A 20753-nucleotide genomic window follows, 5' to 3' on the forward strand; every position below is an offset into this window, starting at 1 on the left:
ACCCTCCAACTGTGCCGGACTCCCTCAGCACTGACCCTCTGACAGTGCAGCACTCCCTCAGTACTGACCCTCTGACTGTGCAGCACTCCCTCAGCACTGACCCTCTGACAGTGTGACACTCCCTCAGTACTGACCCTCTGACTGTGCCGGACTCCCTCAGCACTGACCCTCTGACAGTGCAGCACTCCCTCAGTACTGACCCTCTGACTGTGCCGGACTCCCTCAGCACTGACCCTCTGACAATGCAGCACTCCCTCAGTACTGACCCACTGACAGTGCAGCACTCCCTCAGTACTGACCCTCTGACAGTGCGGCACTCCCTCAGTACTGACCCTCTGACAGTGTGACACTCCCTCAGTACTGACCCTCTGACAGTGTGGCACTCCCTCAGTACTGACCCTCTGACAGTGTGACACTCCCTCAGTACTGACCCTCTGACAGTGCGGCACTCCCTCAATACTGACCCTCTGACAGTGTGACACTCCCTCAGTACTGACCCTCTGACAGTGCAGCACTCCCTCAGCACTGACCCTCTGACAGTGCGGCACTCCCTCAGTACTGACCCTCCGACAGTGCAGCATTCCCTCAGTACTGACCCTGTGAAGGTGCGGCACTCCCTCAGCACTGACCCTCCAACTGTGCCGGACTCCCTCAGCACTGACCCTCTGACAGTGCAGCACTCCCTCAGTACTGACCCTCTGACTGTGCAGCACTCCCTCAGCACTGACCCTCTGACAGTGTGACACTCCCTCAGTACTGACCCTCTGACTGTGCCGGACTCCCTCAGCACTGACCCTCTGACAGTGCAGCACTCCCTCAGTACTGACCCTCTGACTGTGCCGGACTCCCTCAGCACTGACCCTCTGACAATGCAGCACTCCCTCAGTACTGACCCACTGACAGTGCAGCACTCCCTCAGTACTGACCCTCTGACAGTGCGGCACTCCCTCAGTACTGACCCTCTGACAGTGTGACACTCCCTCAGTACTGACCCTATGACAGTGCAGCACTCCCTCAGCACTGACCCTCTGACAGTGCAGCACTCCCTCAGTACTGACCCTCTGACAGTGCGGCACTCCCTCAGTACTGACCCTCTGACAGTGTGACACTCCCTCAGTACTGACCCTCTGACAGTGCAGCACTCCCTCAGTACTGACCCTCTGACAGTGTGACACTCCCTCAGTCCTGTTTTCAATGTTGGGTTTGTAATGGATCAGGTTTATGATTAGAGGGTGCTCCTCCTCTCCCTGCTCTCCCTGAAGTGTGTTGTTGGTTGACCCTCAGGTTATGATGGTGCGCCCGAAGCCGATCCGGTCTGACGGCCAGCTCAGCTCACTGGCAGGGCCCAGGGAGAGCTCCACACTCAGGCCCAGTGATCGCTTGGAGACAGCAGCAGTGAAGAAACAGCAGGAGCGTGATGATGTCTGTCCAGGGATGGAGGAGCAGGATGTGACCTCAGCTCACGGTGTCCCTCATGATGGGGACAGTGATAGCAGCCCAGATGGAAGTGACACTGACTCTTCACTCGATGATGAGCACCCTGAGCAGTCCATGAAGCAAGGTGAGTCCAGCTCACTCTCTTTTTATCATCACTTCCCTCAAACATTCCCTGTCATGAGCATCCTACCTGAGTCCACTGTTGGTGGATTCCTGCGGTCCTCCAACCCAATGTCGCCGTGCGCCGATGAACCATCCGCTGCACCAGCCCTTGTTACCGACAGGAAAGCTGATCGATGGTTTTAAATGATTGAGGGATGTAATTGGGTGCATTCTATCACAGAATGGGGAGAGAATCAGAGACTCCTATCAGTTACACCCAGTCTCCTGCATTCTCCGTCTCTCTCTGTACCATCCTTTCCAGGTGACAATCCAATTCCCTCTGGAGATCTTCAATTCAGATGGCTCCTCCAGTCTTCCCAACCCAACATTCCAGACTCCGGTGCTCCCTGTTCCTCCCCCAGACTCTCCAATCCCACATTCCCGACTCCATCCTCTCCCTGTTCCTCCTCCGGTCTCCACCCCCACATTCCCGACTCCATCCTCTCCCTGTTCCTCCTCCGGTCTCTCCAATCCCACATTCCCGACTCCATCCCTTCCCTGTTCCTCGTCCAATCTCTCCAATCCCAAATTCCTGACTCCATCCTCTCCCTGTTCCCTCCCTGGTCACTCCAATCCCACATTCCAGACTCCATCCCCTCCCCGTTCCCTCTCTGGTCACCACTGGGTCTTTACACTGTTGTGTTTGCTCTCTACCCTCTGGGTTTGGATCCCTCCCCCAATGGGGCCAGTTTCTCCCTGTTGAGTCTGCCCAGATGCCCCCCTCCTCAGGTTTCTCCTGTGTATGGGAACCTGGACCTGCCAATGAAGGAGTGCAGGGGTTGGGGAAGGGGGAGAGGAGGAGTTTTGTTGGGAGTGGGTGAACCTTCCCATGGAGCGTCAGCATCGTGGTTGGTGTGAGCTGCTGTCTCAGTGCTGCCCCCACTAACATGAAATGGGTCAGACCTCCTTGTTACAATCCCCTCACCTTTCAAAGGGAATGGGGTGTCAGGACCCACTCCCAAACATGGAGTCATAGAGATGTACAGCACGGAAACTGACCCTTTGGTCCAACCAGTCCACACTGAACATAATCCCAAACCTAAGTACTCCCACCTGCCTCCCTCCAAACCTTTCCTGTTCTTGTACTTATCCAAATGTCTTTTCAACAATGTAATTGCATCCACTTCCACCACTTCCTCAGGAAATTCATTCCATACACGAACTACCCTCTGCGTAAAAACATTGCCCCTCATGTCTTTTTAAATCTTTCTCCTTAAAACTGTGCCCTCTAGTCTTGAAATTCCCCCATCCTAGGGAAAAGACTGCTACCATTAATCTTATCTGTAGCCCTCATTATTTTATAAACTTCTCTCTTGTTGCCTCTCAAACTCTACACTCTCGTGAAAAAAAATCCCAGCCTTTCTTTATAACTCAAACCTTCCATACTGTAACATCCTGTTAAATCTCTTCTGAACCCTCTCTGCTTAATCATATCCTTTCTATAATAGGGCGACCAGAACAGAGCACTGTATTCTAGAAAGTCAGTTTGGACTCATTGAGATTTTGCTGTCTCCCTCTCTAGAACTTTCCAAGCTGTCCTTTGAACAGCTTCAAGAACTGCAGAACAAAGTTGGGCTCAAACTTTACAACCAGATGGTAGATGGTGGAAAGAAGCCAGGGAGCTGTAAGGAGCAGAAGCAGTGTAACCGAACCAGGTGGGTGTGAGTGCACATCACTGCTGCCTGTGTCTCAGCTCACCCTTCCTCTAACCCCACTCATCCCATTAAGCCCAGCTCTGAACAGTGTGTGAGAATGTCAACCCACATTTCATCACCACTGGCCTGAAATCAAAGCTGCCCACTGGGGAACGTGCCATTTTAATAAGATGAGGCAGGATTTGGCCGGTGTGGACTTCCAGTAAATCTGTGTCAGAGGGAAATAGGGAGAGTGCAGGGTCAACATCTTCCAATCAAGACCAAGACCCACCAATCCCACGAAGCTTGGGTGTTCAGGGATATCCAGGATTGGATAAAGAGGAAAAGGGAGGCTTATAGTCAGATACTGAGGGCTCCCATACAGCAGGAACCCAAGAGGAGTACAGCATGTACCAAGGGAATCTTCGAAAGGAAATCAGGAAATCCAAAAGGAACTGTGCCAGGTAGGGAAATAACCCTCAGTTATTTTCCAAATCCCATTGAGGATAAACCAATAACGGGGGTACAGAGACGGGGGCATTAAGAACCTGCTGGGTATTTTGTGGTGTGGAACCAGAGGACATGGGGACAGATCGAAATGAATACTATGTGTTAGTGTTGACTCGTGAGAGGGACAGTGTGGCTCTAGAAACCAGGCAGGACTGTCATATACTTCAAGGAATTGGTGTAGTGGAGAGGAGCCTCTGAGTGGTCTGCTTCCAAGTAGATAAGATGTGACGTTGCTGGTGTTGGACTGGGGTGGACAGGGTTAAAGATGACGCAACCCCAGGTTCTTGTCCAACAGGTTTATTTGGAAGCACTAGCTCGCTACCTGACCCAGCAGCTGTGCGTCCAAATAAATCTGTCAGACTGTAACCTGGAGTTGTGAGAATGTTATGAAAGTTAGGAACAGAGTGAGGCCATTCAGCCCCTCGAGCCTGTTCCACCATTGAATTAGCTCATGGTTGATCTGTGGCCTAACTCAGCCTTTAGTTTAGATCCTGTACATGAATACTTTTCCTCAGTATTCACACTGGAAAAAGACAATGTTGTTGAGGAGAATACTGAGATACAGGCTACTAGACTAGACGGGATTGAGGTTCACAGGGAAGAGGTGTTAGCAAGTCTGGAAAGTGTGAAAATAGATAAATCCCTTGGCCTGGATGGGATTTATCCTAGGATCCTCTGGGAAGCCAGGGAGGAGATTGCTGAACCTTTGGCATTGATCTTTAAATTGTCATTGTCTGCAGGAATAGTGCCAGAAGACTGGAGGATAGCAAATGTGGTTCCCCTGTTCAAAAAGGGGAGTAGAGACAATCCTGGTAATTATAGACCAGTGAGCCTTACTTCAGTTGTTGGTAAAGTGTTGGAAAAGGTTATGAGAGATAGGATTTATAATCATCTAGAAAAGAATAATTTGATTAGGGAAAGTCACCACGGTTTTGTGAAGGGTAGGTCATGCCTCACAAACCTCATTGAGTTCTTTGAGAAGGCGACCAAACAGGTAGATGAGAATAAACAGGTTGATGTGGTGTATATGGATTTCAGCAAAGCGTTCGATAAAGTTCCCCACAGTAGACTATTGTACAAAACACGGAAGAATGGGATTGAGGGTGAAATCGAATTTTGGATGAGAAATTGGCTAGCTGAAAGAGGTCAGAGGGTGGTGGTTGATGGGAAATGTTCATCCTGGAGTCCAGTTACCGGTGGGGTACCGCAAGGAGCTGTTTTGGGGCCACTGCAGTTTATCATTTATATAAACGACCTGGATGAAGGTGTAGAATAATGCGTTAGTAAATTTGTGGATGACACTAAAGTCGGTGGAGTTTGGATAGCACAGAAGGATGTTGTAGGTTACAGAGATGAAAATGTGTTGCTAGAAAAGCGCAGCAGGTCAGGCAGCTTCCAAGGAACAGGAGAATCGACGTTTCGGGCATCAGCCCTTCTTCAGGAGACAGATAAGCTGCAGAGCTGGGCTGAGAGGTGGCAAATGGTGTTTAATGTGGAAATGTGTGACGTGATTCACTTTGGAAGGAGCAACAGGAATACAGAGTACTGGGATAATGGTAAGATTCTTGGTAGTGTAGATAAGACCATAAGACATAGGAGTGGAAGTAAGGTCATTCGGCCCATCGAGTCCACTCCGCCATTCAATCATGGCTGCTGGGCACTTCAACTCCACTTACCCGCATTCTCCCCGTAGCCCTTAATTCCCCGAGACAACAAGAATCTATCAATCTCTGCCTTGAAGACATTTAGCGTCTCAGCCTCCACTGCACTCCATGGCAATGAATTCCACAGGCCCACCACTCTCTGGCTGAAGAAATGTCTCCGCATTTCTGTTCTGAATTGACCCCCTCTAATTCTAAGGCTGTGTCCACGGGTCCTAGTCTCCTCACCTAACGGAAACAATTTCCTCGCGTCCACCCTCTCCAAGCCATGTATTATCTTGTAAGTTTCTATTAGATCTCCCCTTAATCTTCTAAACTCCAATGAATACAATCCCAGGATCCTCAGCCGTTCTTCATATGTTAGGCCTACCATTCCAGGGATCATCCGTGTGAATCTCCGCTGGACACGTTCCAGTGCCAGTCTGTCCTTCCTGAGGTGTGGGGACCAAAACTGGACACAGTACTCCAAATGGGGCCTAACCAGAGCTTTATAAAGTCTCAGTAGCACAACAGTGCTTTTATATTCCAACCCTCTTGAGATAAGTGACAACATCGCATTCGCTTTCTTAATCACGGTCTCAACCTGCATGTTGACCTTTAGAGAATCCTCGACTAGCACTCCCAGATCCCTTTGTACTTTGGCTTTACGAATTTTCTCACCATTTAGAAAGTAGTCTGTGCTTTTATTCTTTTTGCCAAAGTGCAAGACCTCGCATTTGTTGACGTTGAATTCCATCAGCCATTTCCTGGACCACTCTCCCAAACTGTCTAGATCCTTCTGCAGCCTCCCCACTTCCTCAGTACTACCTGCCTGTCCACCTAACTTCGTATCATCGGCAAACTTCGCTAGAATGCCCCCAGTCCCTTCATCCAGATCATTAATATATAATAATATATATTAATGCGAACAGCTGCGGCCCCAACACTGAACCCTGCGGGACACCGCTCGTCACCGGCTGCCATTCTGAAAAAGAACCTTTTATCCCAACTCTCTGCCTTCTGTCAGACAGCCAATCCTCAATCCATACCAGCAGCTCACCTCGATCACCATGGGCCCTCACCTTGCTCAGCAGCCTCCCGTGTGGCACCTTATCAAAGGCCTTTTGGAAGTCTAGATAGACCACATCCACTGGGTTTCCCTGGTCTAACCTACTTGTCACCTCTTCAAAGAATTCCAACAGGTTTGTCAGGCATGACCTCCCTTTACTAAATCCATGTTGACTTGTTCTACTCAGACTCTGCTCTTCTAAGAATTTAGAAACCTCATCCTTAATGATGGATTCTAGAATTTTACCAACAACCGAGGTTAAGCTGATTGGCCTATAATTTTCCATCTTTTGTCTTGATCCTTTCTTGAACAAGGGGGTTACAACAGCAATCTTCCAATCATCCGGGACCTTTCCTGACTCCAGTGACTCTTGAAAGATCTCAACCAATGCCTCTGCTATTTCCTCAGCAACCTCTCTCAGAACTCTAGGGTGTATCCCATCGGGGCCAGGAGATTTATCAATTTTAAGACTTTTTAACTTTTCTAGCACTATCTCTTTTGTAATGCAACCATACTCAACTCAGCCCCCTGACTCCCTTTAATTGTTGGGATATTACTCCTGTCTTCCACTGTGAAAACTGACGCAAAGTACTTGTTAAGTTCTCCTGCTATTTCCTTATCTCCCATCACTAGGCTTCCAGCATCAGTTTGAAATGGCCCAATGTCTACTTTTGCCTGTCATTTGTTTCTTATGTATTGAAAGAAACTTTTACTATCGTTTCTAATATTACTGGCTAGCCTACCTTCATATTTGATCCTCTCCTTTCTTATTACTCTCTTTGTTATCCTGTTTGTTTTGTAGCCTTCCCAATCTTCTGATTTCCCACTGCTCTTGGCCACTTTATAGGATCTCTTTTTTTCTTTAATACATTTCCTGACTTCCTTTGTCAGCCATGGCTGTCTAATCCCTCCCCGGATAATCTTTCTTTTCTTGGGGATGAACCTCTGTACTGTGTCCTCAATTATACCCACAAACTCCTGCCATTTTTGCTCTACTGTCTTCCCCGCAAGCCTCTGCTTCCAGTCTATTTTTGTCAGTTCCGCTCTCATGCCCTCATAATTACCTTTATTTAACTGTAACACCATTACATCCGATTTTGCCTTCTCTCTTTCAAACTGCAGACTGAACTCTACCATATGAGCAGAGATCTCAGTGTCCATGTACATAGATCCCTGAAAGTTGCCACCCAGGTTGTTAAGAAGGCGTACGGTGTGTTAGCTTTTATTGGGAGAGGGATTGAGTTTCGGAGCCACAAGGTCACTCTGCAGCGGTACAAAACTCTGGTGCGGCTGCACCTGGAGTATTGTGTACAGTTCTGGTCACCGCATTATAAGAAGGATGTAGAAGCTTTGGAAAGGGTGCAGAGGAAATTTACTAGGATGTTGCCTGGTATGGAGGGAAGGTAAAAACAATAACTGCAGATGCTGGAAACCAGATTCTGGATTAGTGGTGCTGGAAGAGCACAGCAGTTCAGGCAGCATCCAAGTAGCTTCGAAATCGACGTTTCGGGCAAAGGGCTTTTGCCCGAAACGTCAATTTCGAAGCTACTTGGCATGGAGGGAAGGTCTTATGAGGAAAGGCTGAGGGACTTGAGGCTGTTTTCGTTCGAGAGAAGGTTGAGAGGTGACTTAATAGAGACATATAAGATAATCAGAGGGTTAGATAGGGTGGACAGGGAGAGCCTTTTTCCAAGTATGGGGACGGCAAACACGAGGGGACATAGCTTTAAAATGAGGGGTGATAGATATAGGTCAGATGTCAGAGGTAGTTTCTTTACTCAGAGAGTAGGGTAGGGACATGGAATGCCCTGTCTGCAATGGCAGTAGACCATTTAAATGGTCAATGGAGAAACATATGGATGAGAATAGGACTGAGATTAGGTGGGCTTCAGGTTAATTTCACAGTTTGGTGCAACATTGAGGGCCAAAGGGCTTGTACTGTACTGTAACATTCTATGTTCTGTGTGAGGGAATCCCAGACACAGACCCCCCCCCGTCCCTGTGTGGGGGAATCACGGACCCCCGTCCCCGAGTGGGGGGATCACGGAGCCCCGACCCGTCCCCGAATGGGGGAATCACAGACGCCCATCCTGACCCCGAGTGGGGGAATCACAGACGCCCATCCTGACCCCGAGTGGGGGAATCACAGACCCCTGTCCCCGAGTGGGGGAATCACAGACCCCTGTCCCCGAGTGGGGGAATCACAGACCCCTGTCCCCGAGTGGGGGAATCACAGACCCCTGTCCCCGAGTGGGGGAATCACAGACCCCTGTCCCCGAGTGGGGGAATCACAGACCCCCGCCCCCAAGTGGAGGAATCACAGACCCCCGCCCCCAAGTGGAGGAATCACAGACCCCTGTCCCCGAGTGGGGGAATCACAGACCCCTGTCCCCGAGTGGGGGAATCACAGACCCCCGCCCCCAAGTGGAGGAATCACAGACCCCTGTCCCCGAGTGGGGGAATCACAGACCCCTGTCCCCGAGTGGGGGAATCACAGACCCCTGTCCCCGAGTGGGGGAATCACAGACCCCTGTCCCCGAGTGGGGGAATCACAGACCCCCGCCCCCAAGTGGAGGAATCACAGACCCCCGTCCCCAAGTGGGGGAATCACAGACCCCCGTCCCCGAGTGGGGGAATCACAGACCCCCGTCCCGTCCCCGAGTGGGGGAATCCCGGACCCCAGTCCCGTCCCCGAGTGGGGGAATCACAGACGCCCATCCTGACCCCGAGTGGGGGAATCACAGACCCCTGTCCCCGAGTGGGGGAATCACAGACCCCTGTCCCCGAGTGGGGGAATCACAGACCCCTGTCCCCGAGTGGGGGAATCACAGACCCCTGTCCCCGAGTGGGGGAATCACAGACCCCCGTCCCCAAGTGGAGGAATCACAGACCCCCGTCCCCAAGTGGGGGAATCACAGACCCCCGTCCCCGAGTGGGGGAATCACAGACCCCCGTCCCGTCCCCGAGTGGGGGAATCACAGACCCCCGTCCCGTCCCCGAGTGGGGGAATCACAGACCCCCGTCCCGTCCCCGAGTGGGGGAATCACAGACCCCAGTCCCGTCCCCGAGTGGGGGAATCCCGGACCCCAGTCCCGTCCCCGAGTGGGGGAATCCCGGACCCCAGTCCCGTCCCCGAGTGGGGGAGTCACAGACCCCCGTCCCGACCCTGTGTGGGGGAATCACAGACCCCTGTCCCCAAGTGGGGGAATCACAGACCCCCATCCCGACCCTGTGTGGGGGAAATCCCGGACCCCCGTCCCGTCCCCGAGTGGGGGAATCCCGGACCCCCGTCCCATCCCCGAGTGGGGGAATCCCGGACCCCTGTCCCGTCCCCGAGTGGGGGAATCACAGACCCCCGTCCCGACCCCGAGTGGGGGAATCACAGACCCCCGTCCCGTCCCTGTGTGGGGGAATCCCGGACCCCCGTCCCATCCCCGAGTGGGGGAATCCCGGACCCCCGTCCCGTCCCCGAGTGGGGGAATCACAGACCCCCGTCCCGTCCCTGTGTGGGGGAATCACAGACCCCTGTCCCGTCCCCGAGTGGGGGAATCACAGACCCCCGTCCCGTCCCCGAGTGGGGGAATCACAGACCCCCGTCCCGTCCCCGAGTGGGGAAATCACAGACCCCCGTCCCGTCCCCGAGTGGGGGAACCACAGACCCCCGTCCCGTCCCCGAGTGGGGGAACCACAGACCCCCGTCCCGTCCCCGAGTGGGGGAAATCCCAGACCCCCGTCCCGTCCCCGAGTGGGGGAATCACAGACCCTCATCCTGACCCCGAGTGGGGGAATCACAGACCCCCATCCTGACCCCGAGTGGGGGAATCACAGACCCCCGTCCTGACCCCGAGTGGGGGAATCACAGACCCCCGTCCTGACCCCGAGTGGGGGAATCCCGGACCCCCGTCCCGTCCCCGAGTGGGGGAATCACAGACCCCCGTCCCGACCCCGAGTGGGGGAATGACGGACCCCCGTCCCCGAGCGGGGGAATCACGGACCCCCGTCCCGACCCCGAGTGGGGGAATCACAGACCCCCGTCCCGACCCCGAGTGGGGGAATCACAGACCCCCGTCCCGTCCCTGTGTGGGGGAATCCCGGACCCCCGTCCCATCCCCGAGTGGGGGAATCCCGGACCCCTGTCCCGTCCCCGAGTGGGGGAATCCCGGACCCCCGTCCCGTCCCTGTGTGGGGGAATCACAGACCCCTGTCCCGTCCCCGAGTGGGGGAATCACAGACCCCCGTCCCGTCCCCGAGTGGGGGAATCACAGACCCCCGTCCCGTCCCCGAGTGGGGGAACCACAGACCCCCGTCCCGTCCCCGAGTGGGGGAACCACAGACCCCCGTCCCGTCCCCGAGTGGGGGAAATCCCAGACCCCCGTCCCGTCCCCGAGTGGGGGAAATCCCAGACCCCCGTCCTGTCCCCGAGTGGGGGAATCACAGACCCTCATCCTGACCCCGAGTGGGGGAATCACAGACCCCCATCCTGACCCCGAGTGGGGGAATCACAGACCCCCGTCCTGACCCCGAGTGGGGGAATCACAGACCCCCGTCCTGACCCCGAGTGGGGGAATCCCGGACCCCCGTCCCGTCCCCGAGTGGGGGAATCACAGACCCCCGTCCCGACCCTGTGTGGGGGAATCACAGAACCCTGTCCCCGAGTGGGGGAAATCACGGACCCCCGTCCCGTCCCCGAGTGGGGGAATGACGGACCCCCGTCCCCGAGCGGGGGAATCCCGGACCCCCGTCCCGTCCCCGAGTGGGGGAACCACGGACCCCCGTCCCGTCCCCGAGTGGGGGAACCACGGACCCCCGTCCCGTCCCCGAGTGGGGGAACCACGGACCCCCGTCCCGTCCCCGAGTGGGGGAACCACGGACCCCCGTCCCGTCCCCGAGTGGGGGCTCTGAGCTTGTAACTCTCCGATTTCCTGTGTGAAGCCTGTGTGTGAGGTTGGGGTGTGTTGGCTCTGTTATCTGTGGAGATGTGACGGTGTATGTGATTTGTCACTTGGTTGAACCTGCACACTGGACGGGTACATTACTTCCTCTCCTCTCACTCCAGCCCCCTGCAGATGTCCTCCAAGCGCCCTGTACCCTATCTGAGGAAGGTGTTTCCTGTGAACAAAAAGGTGAGTGGGGTGTGAGGGGGAGGGGAGGCAAGGGGAGAGGAATGTGGGGGAGGGGCGGGCGGGCGGGTGAGAATTGGCTGGGGTGAGGGGCGGGGGATGTCTGAAGGTTGCTGGGAGGTTTCTCATTGCCCTTCCTGAGGGCACTCTGTGGGTTGCTGCACCACAACAGGAGCCATGAGCTGTTCCATGTTGGTGTGACGGGGTAGTGACCACAATCTGCCACGAGCATTGACCGCGGTGTCACAGTGTGGCAGATATTCAAATTCAAACCCACCAAGAAACCAATCCTTCCACTGCAGCTGCCCCACCCCACCCGGCACCCCGCCACACCCCACCCCTTCCCACCCCACCCTGCCAGGTCCCACCCTGTCTGACCCCGCCCCGCCACACCCCGCCCCCTCCCCGTGACCCGCTCGTTGGTCAGTCCTACCCCCCCTGCCTCGCCCCACCCCGCCCCACGCTCATGGCTGGTCGGTCCACACCCACCCCACCTCTTCCCACCCCCCGACCCTCCCCTTCCCACCCGATCATCCCCCTTAACCCCCCCGCGTGCCCTGGTCACCCCTATTCCCCCTGCCTCCCGCTGGTGACAGGGTGGGATGGGGGAATGGGGAGGGGGAGGATCGGGTTTGGGGGATTACTGGTGGGGGACAGGTCAGAGCGTGGGCAGCGGGGTGTATCAGGACAGTGCTGTTTGCTGCTCCCCTCTGTGTTCTGGGTTCACTCTGACTCGGTGTGTTGCTGTCTGTGTATAGTTGAGGCGGGACCCTCGGTTCGATGATCTATCCGGAGACTTCAAAGCAGAAATCTACGATAAAACCTACTCCTTCCTCACGGAGCTGAGAAACGAAGAGAAAACGGTTAGTAACTGCCTGGGGAACAGGTATACACCGTGTGTGTGCGTGTGCCTGTGTGTGTGCGCATGTTTGTGTGTGTATTTGTGTGTGTTTGTGTGGTTGCATATTTGTGTGTGTGTGTGTTTGCGTATTTGTGTGTGTGTGTGTTTGCGTATTTGTGTGTGTGTGTGTTTGCGTATTTGTGTGTGTGTGTGTTTGCGTATTTGTGTGTGTTTGTGTATTTGTGTGTGTGTGTGTTTGTGTATTTGTGTGTGTGTTTGTGTATTTGTGTGTTTGTGTATTTGTGTGTGTGTGTTTGTGTATTTGTGTGCGTGTTTGTGTTTGTGTGTGTATGTGTATACAAACTGACTGGTATAACCAGGAGCTGGGGGATGGGTATACACTCCGTGTGTGTGTGTACACTGACTGGTATAACCAGGAGCTGGGGGATGGGTATACACTCCGTATGTGTGTACACTGACTGATATAACCAGGAGCTGGGGGATGGGTACACAGTCCGTGTGTGTGTACAATGACTGGTATAACCAGGAGCTGGGGGATGGGTATACACACCGTGTGTGTGTGTGTACACTGACTGGTATAACCAGGAGCTGGGGGGGTGGGTAAACACTCCGTGTGTGTGTGTACACTGACTGGTCTAACCAGGAGCTGGGGGATGGGTATACACTCCGTGTGTGTGTACACTGACTGGGATAACCAGGGGCTGGGGGATGGGTATACAGTCAGTGTGTGTGTACACTGACTGGTATAACCAGGAGCTGGGGGATGGGTATACACTCCGTGTGTGTGTGTACACTGACTGGTCTAACCAGGAGCTGGGGGATGGGTATACACTCCGTGTGTGTACACTGACTGGTATAACCAGGAGCTGGGGGATGGGTATACACTCCGTGTGTGTGTACACTGACTGGTATAACCAGGAGCTGGGGGAGGGGTATACACTCCGTGTGTGTGTGTACACTGACTGGTATAACCAGGAGCTGGGGGATGGGTATACACTCCGTGTGTGTACACTGACTGGTATAACCAGGAGCTGGGGGATGGGTATACACTCCGTGTGTGTGTGTACACTGACTGGTATAACCAGGAGCTGGGGGATGGGTATACACTCCGTGTGTGTGTACACTGACTGGTATAACCAGGAGCTGGGGGATGGGTATACACTCCGTGTGTGTGTACACTGACTGGTATAACCAGGAGCTGGGGGATGGGTATACACTCCGTGTGTGTGTGTGTACACTGACTGGTATAACCAGGAGCTGGGGGATGGGTATACACTCCGTGTGTGTGTGTGTACACTGACTGGTATAACCAGGAGCTGGGGGATGGGTATACACTCCGTGTGTGTGTGTGTACACTGACTGGTATAACCAGGAGCTGGGGGATGGGTATACACTCCGTGTGTGTGTACACTGACTGGTATAACCAGGAGCTGGGGGATGGGTATACACTCCGTGTGTGTGTACACTGACTGGTATAACCAGGAGCTGGGGGATGGGTATACAGTCAGTGTGTGTGTACACTGACTGGTATAACCAGGAGCTGGGGGATGGGTATACACTCCGTGTGTGTGTGTGTACACTGACTGGGATAACCAGGAGCTGGGGGATGGGTATACACTCCGTGTGTGTGTGTACACTGACTGGGATAACCAGGAGCTGGGGGATGGGTATACACTCCGTGTGTGTGTACACTGACTGGTATAACCAGGAGCTGGGGGATGGGTATACACTCCGTGTGTGTGTACACTGACTGGTATAACCAGGAGCTGGGGGATGGGTATACACTCCGTGTGTGTACACTGACTGGTATAACTAGGAGCTGGGGGATGGGTATACACTCCGTGTGTGTGTGTGTACACTGACTGGTATAACCAGGAGCTGGGGGATGGGTATACACTCCGTGTGTGTGTGTACACTGACTGGTATAACCAGGAGCTGGGGGATGGGTATACACTCCGTGTGTGTGTACACTGACTGATATAACCAGGGGATGGGTATACACTCCGTGTGTGTGTACACTGACTGGTATAACCAGGAGCTGGGGGAGGGGTATACACTCAGTGTGTGTGTGTGTACACTGACTGGTATAACCAGGAGCTGGGGGATGGGTATACACTCCGTGTGTGTGTACACTGACTGGTATAACCAGGAGCTGGGGGATGGGTATACACTCCGTGTGTGTGTACACTGACTGGTATAACCAGGAGCTGGGGGATGGGTATACACTCCGTGTGTGTGTACACTGACTGGTATAACCAGGAGCTGGGGGATGGGTATACACTCCGTGTGTGTGTGTACACTGACTGGTATAACCAGGAGCTGGGGGATGGGTATACACTCCGTGTGTGTGTGTACACTGACTGGTATAACCAGGGGCTGGGGGATGGGTATACACTCCGTGTGTGTGTGTACACTGACTGGTATAACCAGGGGCTGGGGGATGGGTATACACTCCGTGTGTGTGTACACTGACTGGTATAACCAGGAGCTGGGGGATGGGTATACACTCCGTGTGTGTGTGTGTACACTGACTGGTATAACCAGGAGCTGGGGGATGGGTATACACTCCGTGTGTGTACACTGACTGGTATAACCAGGAGCTGGGCGAATCGTATTCACTCCGTGTGTGTACACTGACTGGTATAACCAGGAGCTGGGGGATGGGTATACACTCCGTGTGTGTGTACACTGACTGGTATAACCAGGAGCTGGGGGATGGGTATACACTCCGTGTGTGTGTGTACACTGACTGGGATAACCAGGAGCTGGGGGATGGGTATACAGTCAGTGTGTGTGTGTACACTGACTGGTATAACCAGGAGCTGGGGGATGGGTATACACTCCGTATGTGTGTACACTGACTGGTATAACCAGGAGCTGGGGGATGGGTATACACTCCGTGTGTGTGTACACTGACTGGTATAACCAGGAGCTGGGGGATGGGTATACACTCCATGTGTGTGTACACTGACTGGTATAACCAGGAGCTGGGGGATGGGTATACACTCCGTGTGTGTGTACACTGACTGGTATAACCAGGAGCTGGGGGATGGGTATACACTCCGTGTGTGTGTACACTGACTGGTATAACCAGGAGCTGGGGGATGGGTATACACTCCATGTGTGTACACTGAGAGCTGGGGACTGGTGTAAAGCCCATGGTTTCTGTCTCTGCCCTGCAGGTTATCAGGAAGAAACTGAAAAAGGTGAAGGACCCCAAACAGCAGGAGGAGCTGAGGGCCTTACTACAGAGGATGGTAGGTGTGGGGGAGGGTGAGGGCCTTACTGGAGGGGATGGTAGGTGTGAGGGAGGGTGTGGGCCTTACTGGAGGGGATGGTAGGTGTGAGGGAGGGTGTGGGCCTTACTGAAGGGGATGGTAGGTGTGAGGGAGGGTGAGGGCCTTACTGGAGGGGATGGTAGGTGTGGGGGAGGGTGAGGGCCTTACTGGAGGGGATGGTAGGTGTGGGGGAGGCTGAGGGCCTTACTGGAGGGGATGGTAGGTGTGAGGGAGGGGGAGGACCTTACTGGAGGGGATGGTAGGTGTGGGGGAGGGTGAGGGCCTTACTGGAGGGGATGGTAGGTGTGAGGGAGGGGGAGGACCTTACTGGAGGGGATGGTAGGTGTGAGGGAGGGTGTGGGCCTTACTGGAGGGGATGGTAGGTGTGAGGGAGGGGGAGGACCTTACTGGAGGGGATGGTAGGTGTGGGGGAGCTGGGGGCCTTACTGGAGGGGATGGTAGGTGTGGGGGAGGGTGTGGGCCTGACTGGAGGGGATGGTAGGTGTGAGGGAGCTGGGGGCCTTACTGTAGGGGATGGTAGGTGTGGGGGAGCTGGGGGCCTTACTGGAGGGGATGGTAGGTGTGGGGGAGGGTGTGGGCCTTACTGGAGGGGATGGTAGGTGTGAGGGAGGGTGTGGGCCTTACTGGAGGGGATGGTAGGTGTGGGGGAGGGTGTGGGCCTTACTGGAGGGGATGGTAGGTGTGGGGGAGGGTGTGGGCCTTACTGGAGGGGATGGTAGGTGTGGGGGAGGGTTAGGGCCTTACTGGAGGGGATGGTAGGTGTGAGGGAGGGTGTGGGCCTTACTGGAGGGGATGGTAGCTGTGGGGGAGGCTGAGGGCCTTACTGGAGGGGATGGTAGGTGTGAGGGAGGGTGTGGGCCTTACTGGGGGGGATGATAGGTGTGAGGGAGGGTGTGGGCCTTACTGGGGGGGATGGTAGGTGTGAGGGAGGGTGTGGGCCTTACTGGAGGGGATGGTAGGTGTGGGGGAGGCTGAGGGCCTTACTGGAGGGGATGGTAGGTGTGAGGGAGGCTGAGGGCCTTACTGGAGGGGATGGTAGGTGTGGGGGAGGCTGGGGGCCTTACTGGAGGGGATGGTAGGTGTGAGGGAGGCTGAGGGCCTTACTGGAGGGGATGGTAGGTGTGAGGGAGGGTGAGGGCCTTACTGGAGGGGATGGTAGGTGTGGGGGAGGGTGGGGACCTTACTGGAGGGGATGGTAGGTGTGGGGGAGGGTGTGGGCCTTACTGCAGAGGATGGTAGGTGTGGGGGAGGGTGTGGGCCTTACTGGAGGGGATGGTAGGTGTGAGGGAGGGTGTGGGCCTTACTGGAGGGATGGTAGGTGTGAGGGAGGGTGTGGGCCTTACTGGAGGGGATGGTAGGTGTGAGGGAGGGTGTGGGCCTTACTGGAGGGGATGGTAGGTGTGGGGAGGGTGTGGGCCTTACTGGAGGGGATGGTAGGTGTGGGGGAGGCTGAGGGCCTTACTGGAGGGGATGGTAGGTGTGAGGGAGGGTGTGGGCCTTACTGGAGGGGATGGTAGGTGTGGGGGAGGGTGAGGGCCTTACTGGAGGGGATGGTAGGTGTGAGGGAGGCTGAGGGCCTTACTGGAGGGGATGGTAGGTGTGGGGGAGGGTGTGGGCCTTACTGGAGGGGATGGTAGGTGTGAGGGAGGGTTTGGGCCTTACTGGAGGGGATGGTAGGTGTGGGGGAGGGTGTGGGCCTTACTGGAGGGGATGGTAGGTGTGAGGGAGGGTGTGGGCCTTACTGGAGGGGATGGTAGGTGTGCGGGAGGGGGAGGGCCTTACTGGAGGGGATGGTAGGTGTGAGGGAGGGTGAGGGCCTTACTGGAGGGGATGGTAGGTGTGGGGGAGGGTGTGGCCTTACTGGAGGGGATGGTAGGTGTGCGGGAGGGGGAGGGCCTTACTGGAGGGGATGGTAGGTGTGAGGGAGGGTGAGGGCCTTACTGGAGGGGATGGTAGGTGTGAGGGAGGGTGTGGGCCTTACTGGAGGGGATGGTAGGTGTGAGGGAGGGTGTGGGCCTTACTGGCGGGGATGGTAGGTGTGGGGGAGGGTGTGGGCCTTACTGGAGGGGATGGTAGGTGTGGGGGAGGGTGAGGGCCTTACTGGAGGGGATGGTAGGTGTGAGGGAGGGTGTGGGCCTTACTGGAGGGGATGGTAGGTGTGGGGGAGGGTGAGGGCCTTACTGGAGGGGATGGTAGGTGTGGGGGAGGGTGTGGGCCTTACTGGAGGGGATGGTAGGTGTGGGGGAGGGTGTGGGCCTTACTGGAGGGGATGGTAGGTGTGGGGCAGGGTTTGGGCCTTACTGGAGGGGATGGTAGGTGTGGGGGAGGGTGTGGGCCTTACTGGAGGGGATGGTAGGTGTGGGGGAGGGTGTGGGCCTTACTGGAGGGGATGGTAGGTGTGAGGGAGGCTGAGGGCCTTACTGGAGGGGATGGTAGGTGTGGGGGAGGGTGTGGGCCTTACTGGAGGGGATGGTAGGTGTGGGGGAGGGTGTGGGCCTTACTGGAGGGGATGGTAGGTGTGGGGCAGGGTGTGGGCCTTACTGGAGGGGATGGTAGGTGTGAGGGAGGGTGAGGGCCTTACTGGAGGGGATGGTAGGTGTGAGGGAGGCTGAGGGCCTTACTGGAGGGGATGGTAGGTGTGAGGGAGGGGGAGGGCCTTACTGGAGGGATGGTAGGTGTGGGGGAGGCTGAGGGCCTTAATGGAGGGGATGGTAGGTGTGGGGGAGGGTGTGGGCCTTACTGGAGGGGATGGTAGGTGTGAGGGAGGGTGTGGGCCTTACTGGAGGGGATGGTAGGTGTGAGGGAGGGTGTGGGCCTTACTGGAGGGGATGGTAGGTGTGGGGGAGGCTGAGGGCCTTACTGGAGGGGATGGTAGGTGTGGGGGAGGGTTAGGGCCTTACTGGAGGGGATGGTAGGTGTGGGGGAGGGTGAGGGCCTTACTGGAGGGGATGGTAGGTGTGAGGGAGCTGAGGGCCTTACTGGAGGGGATGGTAGGTGTGGGGGAGGGTGTGGGCCTTACTGGAGGGGATGGTAGGTGTGAGGGAGGGTGAGGGCCTTACTGGAGGGGATGGTAGGTGTGGGGGAGGGTGTGGGCCTTACTGGAGGGGATGGTAGGTGTGCGGGAGGGGGAGGGCCTTACTGGAGGGGATGGTAGGTGTGAGGGAGGGTGAGGGCCTTACTGGAGGGGATGGTAGGTGTGAGGAGGGTGTGGGCCTTACTGGAGGGGATGGTAGGTGTGAGGGAGGGTGTGGGCCTTACTGGCGGGGATGGTAGGTGTGGGGGAGGCTGAGGGCCTTACTGGAGGGGATGGTAGGTGTGGGGGAGGGTGAGGGCCTTACTGGAGGGGATGGTAGGTGTGAGGGAGGGTGTGGGCCTTACTGGAGGGGATGGTAGGTGTGAGGGAGGGGGAGGGCCTTACTGGAGGGGATGGTAGGTGTGGGGGAGGCTGAGGGCCTTAATGGAGGGGATGGTAGGTGTGGGGGAGGGTGTGGGCCTTACTGGAGGGGATGGTAGGTGTGAGGGAGGGTGTGGGCCTTACTGGAGGGGATGGTAGGTCTGAGGGAGGGTGTGGGCCTTACTGGAGGGGATGGTAGGTGTGGGGGAGGCTGAGGGCCTTACTGGAGGGGATGGTAGGTGTGGGGGAGGGTTAGGGCCTTACTGGAGGGGATGGTAGGTGTGGGGAGGGTGTGGGCCTTACTGGAGGGGATGGTAGGTGTGAGGAGGGGGAGGGCCTTACTGGAGGGGATGGTAGGTGTGGGGGAGGGTGTGGGCCTTACTGGAGGGGATGGTAGGTGTGGGGGAGGGTTAGGGCCTTACTGGAGGGGATGGTAGGTGTGGGGCAGGGTTTGGGCCTTACTGGAGGGGATGGTAGGTGTGGGGGAGGGTTAGGGTCTTACTGGAGGGGATGGTAGGTGTGGGGGAGGGTGTGGGCCTTACTGGAGGGGATGGTAGGTGTGGGGGAGGGTTAGGGCCTTACTGGAGGGGATGGTAGGTGTGAGGGAGGGGGAGGGCCTTACTGGAGGGGATGGTAGGTGTGAGGGAGGCTGAGGGCCTTACTGGAGGGGATGGTAGGTGTGGGGGAGGGTTAGGGCCTTACTGGAGGGGATGGTAGGTGTGAGGGAGGGGGAGGGCCTTACTGGAGGGATGGTAGGTGTGAGGGAGGCTGAGCGCCTTACTGGAGGGGATGGTAGGTGTGGGGGAGGGTGTGGGCCTTACTGGAGGGGATGGTAGGTGTGAGGGAGGGGGAGGGCCTTACTGGAGGGGATGGTAGGTGTGAGGGAGGCTGAGCGCCTTACTGGAGGGGATGGTAGGTGTGGGGGAGGGTGTGGGCCTTACTGGAGGGGATGGTAGGTGTGAGGGAGGGTGTGGGCCTTACTGGAGGGGATGGTAGGTGTGGGGGAGGGTGTGGGCCTTACTGGAGGGGATGGTAGGTGTGAGGGAGGGTGTGGGCCTTACTGGAGGGGATGGTAGGTGTGAGGGAGGGGAGGGCCTTACTGGAGGGGATGGTAGGTGTGAGGGAGGGTGTGGGCCTTACTGGAGGGGATGGTAGGTGTGGGGGAGGGTGTGGGCCTTACTGGAGGGGATGGTAGGTGTGGGGGAGGGTTAGGGCCTTACTGGAGGGGATGGTAGGTGTGAGGGAGGGGGAGGGCCTTACTGGAGGGGATGGTAGGTGTGGGGGAGGGTGTGGGCCTTACTGGAGGGGATGGTAGGTGTGAGGGAGGGTGTGGGCCTTCCTGGAGGGGATGGTAGGTGTGGGGGAGGGTGAGGGCCTTACTGGAGGGGATGGTAGGTGTGAGGGAGGGTGTGGGCCTTACTGGAGGGGATGGTAGGTGTGAGGGAGGGTGTGGGCCTTACTTGAGGGGATGGTAGGTGTGGGGGAGGGTGTGGGCCTTACTGGAGGGGATGGTAGGTGTGGGGGAGGCTGAGGCCTTACTGGAGGGGATGGTAGGTGTGAGGGAGGGGGAGGGCCTTACTGGAGGGGATGGTAGGTGTGAGGGAGGGTGTGGGCCTTACTGGAGGG

The 20753-nt window shown here is 56.3% G+C and overlaps 1 protein-coding gene across 1 annotated transcript in view; it reads left to right on the top strand.

Moving 5' to 3' along the window:
• The first annotated feature begins 1282 nt into the window (after window positions 1-1282).
• rrp36 (ribosomal RNA processing 36) overlaps window positions 1283-20753 on the top strand; it is a 31833-nt gene continuing 12362 nt past the window's right edge. The window contains exons 1-5 of the mRNA XM_072554654.1: window positions 1283-1561; window positions 3122-3254; window positions 11509-11575; window positions 12331-12435; window positions 15617-15691. Coding sequence (XP_072410755.1) covers window positions 1288-1561; window positions 3122-3254; window positions 11509-11575; window positions 12331-12435; window positions 15617-15691 — 654 coding nt within the window. The 5' untranslated portion in view covers window positions 1283-1287. The remainder of the gene's footprint in view (window positions 1562-3121; window positions 3255-11508; window positions 11576-12330; window positions 12436-15616; window positions 15692-20753) is intronic.

Source organism: Chiloscyllium punctatum, chromosome 36 (assembly GCF_047496795.1).
Source record: "Chiloscyllium punctatum isolate Juve2018m chromosome 36, sChiPun1.3, whole genome shotgun sequence".
Taxonomy (NCBI): domain Eukaryota; kingdom Metazoa; phylum Chordata; class Chondrichthyes; order Orectolobiformes; family Hemiscylliidae; genus Chiloscyllium; species Chiloscyllium punctatum.